The 7,386-nt window shown below is 53.9% G+C and overlaps 1 protein-coding gene across 1 annotated transcript; it reads left to right on the top strand.

Moving 5' to 3' along the window:
* Nucleotides 1-416: 416 nt before the first annotated feature.
* TMEM238L (transmembrane protein 238 like) lies at nucleotides 417-6,784 on the top strand. The gene is made up of 2 exons (XM_059878502.1): nucleotides 417-902; nucleotides 5,816-6,784. The coding sequence occupies exon 1, from the start codon at nucleotides 475-477 to the stop codon at nucleotides 817-819; it is 345 nt and encodes a 114-aa protein (XP_059734485.1). The 5' UTR covers nucleotides 417-474; the 3' UTR covers nucleotides 820-902; nucleotides 5,816-6,784.
* The last annotated feature ends 602 nt before the right edge of the window (nucleotides 6,785-7,386 follow it).

The raw sequence follows: 7,386 nt of genomic DNA, 5'->3' as shown, positions 1-7,386 counted from the left end.
CCAGGCAGCTCGGGCCTGGGGGCTTCAGAGTGGAGAATCTACAAGACACACAGGCTTTTCCTGCTGCTGACATAGACTGCTTCTTACAGCACAATTTCAAGATCTGTTTACATGGACAAACCCTCTTCTCTAAATTTTACACAAAGCCTCCCGTCCCCACCCAGAAGAGTAGGGCAGAAGGCGGGACGGGGGTGGGGGGAAGTCCCTAGCACATCTCAGAAGCCCTGGAGGACCCACCCAGGACCAGAGAGGCCAGGGGCCAGGACAGCCCCTCCTCCAGACCCCTCCCCTGCCACGCCATTTGTTTGGCCCCCAGGGGACGACAATGTCAGGCTGCTTGCATCAGGGTCATACCTGAGCTATGAAACAGTTAAGAAATATCTTGCCCCACTGGCTGCGCGCTCATAAAGGGACATCCACCTGTACTTCCGTGTGGCTCCAGAAAGGGCGGCTCTCTCTCTCTCTTGCTTGCTCATGCCCGGCGGGGAGAGAAGGGAGCGGCTGGCAGCACCACCCCCTGCCCGTGCAGGCCGGACTGGGGAGCACAGCCCGGCCCCTCCTGCCTCTGCCTTCCAGGCGATGCTCCCGGGGAAGCTGTGGGGAACGTGCCGCCTCGGACGCTGTGCTCTCTTCTTCGGCCTGGCCCTCCTGCTCGACGTCGTGGGCCTGGTCCTTCTGCTCGTGGGCATCTTTGCCTCCCTTGACTTCTGGGACTTCTTGATCTACACGGGGTCCCTGATCCTGGCTTTCAGCCTGCTCTTCTGGATCGCCTGGTACACCCTCAACATGGAGGTGCCTCTTGAGAAACTGGACTTGTAGTCTGGCCCTGGGCAGAGGAGGAGGGACGTGGGCTTCCTGGCAGGTGGAGGAGCGCAGGGCTATGCTGCCCAGCCAGGGACCAGGTGAGTGCCCCTGATCGGCCTGCAGGGCTGGCGGGAGGCTGGACCAAACAGGGGGGAGACTGAAGGGGCAGGTGGCCCGAGGACCACTCCCCGGCTAGGGACTCTGTCCACCTAGGTTCCAGCGGCAGGTGCTTCCCTACCTGGGGACCCCTTTTCCCATGGAAACTGGAAAGGGGGTCTCCACAGACACTATTGCTTCAGATCTACCATAAGGGTCCTGCCGTGAGGAACAGGAAGTTATCCCTTCAGCTTAGAAAGTGGAGCGAGGAGCCCACCCGGGCTCTCTGTTCAGGAGAATGCTCTCTGGGGAGAACTTTGAGCGCTGCAAGAGGATGGAAAGTTCCCTGGTGGCCATTTATGCCCTCACCTTGTGGGCTGCCTGCTGCAGGAGGAAGCGGAGCAGAACCTTCCAGAATGGCCCTTCTCATTTCCTTCCTCCTGCATCTGCCCAGATGGGACATGCAGAAGGGGTCAGGACCTGCCTCCATGTCCCCTCTCAGCACACCTGCCTCCTCTCTCAGTGGTGCCCCTACCCACCACTCCCAGGCAGCCCGCACCCCACCTGCCCACCCCCAGCCAGCCTGAGAGACCAGGAAGCCGGGGGACCATGACTGACCATTTCATCCCAGCTGGGCCAGCTCTGGGTTGACCGTGTGTAACCAGGGAGGCGGATAATTGTAAGGTGTTTCACATGAACATGGAATGCAAAAGACAGAGCTGGTCTGGCCCCCACAACCCTGAACTAGAAGTGGGACTGAAGCTGGGGTCCTGGTCAGTTTGGTCATCATCCCCTCCTCCAGGTGGGCTGGACCCTACCCCCAGGCACAGCTTGGCACTCCCTTTTGATAGCTGCATGGGAAAGCAAAAGTCATCTTCGGGTTGGAAGGAAGCAATAATAACTGTGTCTTTTCTGGGGGGTTCCACCTGACCCTTGGAAGGGGGAGAGGGAAGAGCAGTTTGGAGAGGTTTCAGAAGGGGAGGATGAACTGTCCCCGGCAGGTGAAAGGACAGAGATGAGAAGTCAGAGCACCTGGGCCCTGCTCGCAGCAGTACCACTTGTTTGCTCAGGAGGCATCACGCCTCAGTATTCCCTATTTACAATTCCATCTATAAACGGGATAATGACCTGCCCCTGTTGCAACACAAGGATGCGTCAGGCACTGTGAATGCCTGTGCTGGGATGCTGTGAAGAGTAAAACACACGAGCTCTTTATCCTCAGGGAATTCTCATCAGGTGAGAGAGAGACATGAGTCAGCCTCACCAACGAGGCATCAATACAATAATAGTCTGGTGAAGATTAGGAAGAAAAGGGATATTGCTCCTTGGGAATGTTCAGTAGAGAAACTGACCCAGAAGGTGGAGTCTTACAGAGGGAGGAGGTGGCTTGAGCAAAGATCCTGGGGTAGCAGGAAAGAGAAGACAGCAGAGTAATTGAAGGACAGGCGGCAAGTGCAAGGGAGGTTCAGGGCCCCGTGGCAGGGGAAGGCCAGACCAGGCAGGGCCTAAAATCCTTTTAGTCGTGATTTCAAGAACAAGAAGGAGTCATTAAAGAGATGTAGGAAGGGGTAGGCGCTTGACATAATTTGATCTGTTTCCAAAAGACCACCTTGGCCAAAGGCCCAGATGACAATGATGGTGACCCATGGAAGCCCATCTGGGGAGTTTAGTCGCTTGCCTAAACAAGGGGTCCCCAGTTCAGTCTCCTTGTCCTGCACATCCTCCCTTCATTGAATTGAAAGTAGTTCAATAACCCGGTGATGAAGACCACGGGTCAAGACTCAGACTGTCTAGTTTGAATCCAGTCTTGTTTCTCACTAGCTACAAGACCTGGGGCAAGTTACAGACTAATTATAAACTAGTTATGACTCCATCTGGAAAATGGAGAGGGTGCTAATAATAGCCTCTATTTCAGAGATGATGCTAATGATATCCCCACCCTCATAAGGGTGCTGTAGAGATTAAGTTCACATGTGTAGAGCACCATACAAGTGACAGTTGATGAAACAAGGGGCCTTCAAATAAACCTGTGTGCTGATGTGGGTAGCCAGCCCATTACAGTGGGGTAGGACCTTCCTCGGAGACAGATATCCCTGAAGCCTTCCCGACCAGTTCCTCATGCGGCAGCATATGGTGTTAAGATTCCCCAGTGGATATGAGTGAAGGTTGCCCCAGAACTCCAGACTTCTGTCTGGGCTCAAAGGGACGTCAAAAGTTGTGGGTCCACTTACTGATCACAGTCAAGCAAATATCTCCTTCACTGGTTCAGTCCCCACACTCCGAGTTCTACAGGACCCAAGAGTCAGCTGGCCCTTCCACACAGCTCAGCTTGGACCGTGCATCCCTGATGGTATCTGGGGCCGCCCAGAGTGACAGGTTACAGCCGGGACCCACCGTGCAGGGGCCCCTCACCCCCCCAGGCGACCTCGGGCAAGTCATGCGACGTCCCTCTTGGAGTAGAAGGTTTGGTCCCCAGGAGAGGTTTCAGATTGTTTTCTGCAGAGGCCTCTGGGGGCTGGGGCAGCAGCGGGCAGGCAAAATGCCCACAGCCCATTGTCCCACCACACACACACCAGAGCCGCGGGGTTTCCAGTATGAAGGTTTATACCAGACTTTCACATAAGACTTCATGAATTTGAACCCAAGTTTTGATGCTAAAAGATATTTCTGAAACGCCTCGACCCACCCACTTCCTTTCTGTGACCTGTGTCCCTGAAGTTCTCTCCGACCATATTCACGATTTATGGGCAGTTTATAACTGGCCCAGCCAGTTCCGCAGTCCTTGGAGTGGAGCAAAGGAAAGAGTGAATGCCCCAGAGGCTTGGTGGGGTGATTGTTAGGACACCCCCACCCCACCCACCCGGAGACCAGCAAGCAGGTCGCCCCCCAGGCAGCAGTCAGGACAGGGCAGGGCCACCAGGTCTCTAAAACCTCCAAGACATTCCAGGAATTTTGGGATGAGTGGCTCATTTTTAATCCCTCAACTATGTACCAAGCGGTTTTATAATTCAGTCGCTCTATTTTCCAAAGCTTTGCTTGCTCCATGCTCTCCTGGTTGGGCATCTTTTGTAGATAAAGTTCCTGCAAAGGCAGGGGAGGACACATCCTTTCACAAGAAGGGGTGAGTTTACACTCCCTCCAAAATGTACACACACACCCCACACACATGTACTCACATCCCCATCCTCTGCACACTTTCCCAATATATACCCGCCCTGAGTCCCCTCATAAACATGCCCACAGGCACACACACTCTACGGGCACACCAACCTCTCCCATCACACACACCCAACTCGCACACAATCCATCCCCGATACACTCTCCCCACACACCCACACACACCCACATTCCTCACCTACACCTCCATACACATCAACACCCCATGCACGCACACGTGTCACAGGTCCCTCACCCGCTGCACACACACATTCACACACACATAAAAACCTCACAATCACAAGGCTTCCACATCCCATCTGCCCTGTTCACACACAAACAGGCCCTCACACCTGCCGCGCACATGCCAGAAAGACACCCCTACAGCAAGCACTTCCACCCCCAGCAACCAACGCAGAAAAGTGTGGAAAGGCACCCAGCCCTGAGCCCTGGGAAGAGCGCTTCTTCCCGCTCACAGGCTCTCCTCTCTGCCTCGGAGGGGCCTGTGAGGCTGCCAGGTTGGCTCGGAGCACAGCCGGCTGGAAAGGCCTGCCTACCTGCGTGGTGCGCACTCTGGAGCTGCAGGAAGAGCTAAATTTTCTCCAAGTCCTGGAGAAACTGTTAATCTAGGAGAGAGCAAGCAAGTACACAGGGCCTCAAAAATGTACACGGAAGAAGCACAGTCTCACAGGGGCCTGAAAGCTCAAATGAGGAAGAGGGCTGGGGGAGAAGGGGGGTGACGTGTGGCCTCAGCTTCTGGGTCTCGAACAACAGATAAGAGCGTGCCGGGCAGAGCCGGCACCTGGGAAGGCCCAGAGGGAAAGGAAGGGAAGAATGAGATGGTGGCCCAGAAAGCGTACACAGATGCTGGGGACTGGGGTTCGGGGTCCTCACTGCTGAACTTGGAGGACGTTGAAAGCCAGATGAGGAACCTGGCACTTGGAAAGCAAGAAGGGACTGTCGATGACTCCGTGGTCTAGAGGGTGACTTGGCTAGGCTCTGATTGAGAAAGAAGTACCTGGCGTCACTTGCAGCAGGGGCTGGGGAGGAGAGTCATGGAGACTGCAGGGGTGGGGTTGGGGGGGCATTTGAAAGCAGGGGCAATAACAAGAAACTGAACCAAAGTGATGGCTTCAGGGAGGAGGGGAGAGGGACAGAGATCATGTGGGTGCACAACAGACGCCCAGGAGACATCCCAGTCTCCTTCAAGGGGGAGGGGGAGTGGTCGTGTCACAGGCTTCAGAAAACACTCCCACTGTGGAATCAGGAGAGGTCAGGGGAAGGCACGGGCTTGCTCAAAATTGGGTGTTTTCCTCTGCATATGCAGAGCTGGGGGTGCAGGGGATACTGATCAGCAGAACTGCCCAACAGGCCTAGAATGTGCAGAATTTACACTCAGAAAGGGGCTCATACATGGAGTTGGAGGCAGGGGCTGAAGACAGGACTGTGGACGGGATTGAAGCAGGTGGGATGGTGGAGGAAAGAAGGTGGGTCAGTATTCACTGGGCTCGTCACTTACTTTCAAGACTTCATTTGATGCTTACAACTCTGTGGGTTTGGGGTTCAGGTCCCCATTTTACAGCTGAGGAAACTGAGTCTCAAGGTAGTTTCAGGACTAGCTCTGAAACTGTCAAAGGCCAGCATTAGAATTCACACCCGAGTCCAGCAGACTCTGAGAACCACGCTTGTTTCACCCTGTCCAGGCTTGAGTTGACAGGTTCAAGTCTCAGACTGATCTATTTCATCTTCATTTATTCAGCCCAGGTGCCATCTGATGGAGAAGTAGCAAACAGACGTCCTGTCTCTGCAGCACCTCCTGTAACAGAACCCACAGGAGCCAGGGGCTTTCAAAACACCCACCAGGATGTCCCGGGATGGTTATGAGGGCCAGGCTCCATCAAGACACCCGAACCCCTGCCCCTGGCCACTGGCTGACTGCTGCTGGCGCCCCAACTGTCTGTGAGGGTCTGGAGAGCCCCTAACATTCACACAGTGGGGTTTTATGGCAATAACTCCCCTGTGGGCTTGGGCAGTCAATGAGAAGTCCCGTCCTCCAAGGCTCCTCTCATTAATGTCCCTTAAAAAAAAATTATTGGAACCAACTATAGAAGTCCAAATGAGATTTCTTCGAGCATGCATCACATGGAATTACTGCTCCTTCAGCTCTTCAGACAGACTGTGTGAGCCCCTGGATGGTCTACCTCACTCATCCTTCCATGTCGTCCAGTCAGCACATGGTGCATATTTCAACTTGCCAGCTGACAAGGCAGATGCAGAGCCAGTGTTGAGGGCAAGGGCCCCCTTCCTTGGCTCTGGACACCGGGAACCACCAATGCTGCCCCCGACTTGCACAGCTGGACCATGGTGGGGTGGGGAGCTCACGTCAAGCTTTTGGTCAAATGAAAGCCTCTGGGGTTTTTCTGACAAGCAAGCTGGGCTCCGCTGCACTGTCCTTGAGTCACTCATTTCTTGATCCTAAGAGCAGTATTCTATTTTTATCTTGATTCAAGTGCATCTAATTCAGTGCAACCCAACTAGAGTACTTGGATCGGGGCGGGGGGCGGGGGCAGGGGGGGTCAACCTTCACAAGCTCATCATCACTAATTTATATTTTCCACGGTCTAATTTTGTACTTGTTATTTATTTGTCACCCAAACCGTGTATGTGTTTCTTAGACGCTGCCTCAGATCTTTTTCCGTGTGAGGTAGTTACCTAAATAAAAGAGTCAACTGGCCTCTTGTTTTAACTCGACATTAACTGTTTCTGGAGCTTTCCGGGTGGCTCTAGTGGTAAAGAACCTGCCTGCCAATACAGGCAACATAAGAGACATGGGTTTGATCTCTGGGTAGGGAAGATGCCCTGGAGGAGGCCATGGCAACCCACTCCAAAATTCTTGCCTGGAGAATCCCTCGGACAGGGGAGCCTGGATGGCTACAGTCCATAGGATCGCAGAGTCAGACATGACTGAAGCAACTTGGCATGCACACATACACACACAACCTGTTTCTGAGTCTATGTGGTTCCATAACAATACCCAAACTCCCAGCTTTAGGGCAACTTCTCATTTGTTTCACCTGCCTCTGTGCAAATCCTGGAATCATATGTTCAGCTTAGCAGCTCTTGGGAAGAAACGCACAGAACCAGGTGGATGGAGACAGTACATGCGTTATTCTAACACCATGGAAGCTTCTGGAAGCTCTGTGCTTGGCCACCAGCCTGGCTTCTCAGAATTAGGCTGGACTCGGGAACCTGAGGGCTTCCCCTCAGATGGTGGCCCAGAAGGTAAACAATCTGCCTGCAATGGTAGGAGAACCCAGATTCGATCCCTGG

Source organism: Bos taurus, chromosome 19, assembly GCF_002263795.3.
Source record: "Bos taurus isolate L1 Dominette 01449 registration number 42190680 breed Hereford chromosome 19, ARS-UCD2.0, whole genome shotgun sequence".
Classification (NCBI taxonomy): domain Eukaryota; kingdom Metazoa; phylum Chordata; class Mammalia; order Artiodactyla; family Bovidae; genus Bos; species Bos taurus.
This window is presented reverse-complemented; position numbering and strand designations above follow the sequence as displayed.

What these genes read in the sequence shown, in the direction of transcription:
- TMEM238L (XM_059878502.1), top strand. Translation starts at nt 475, where the DNA reads ATGCCCGGCGGGGAGAGAAGGGAGCGGCTGGCAGCACCACCCCCTGCC.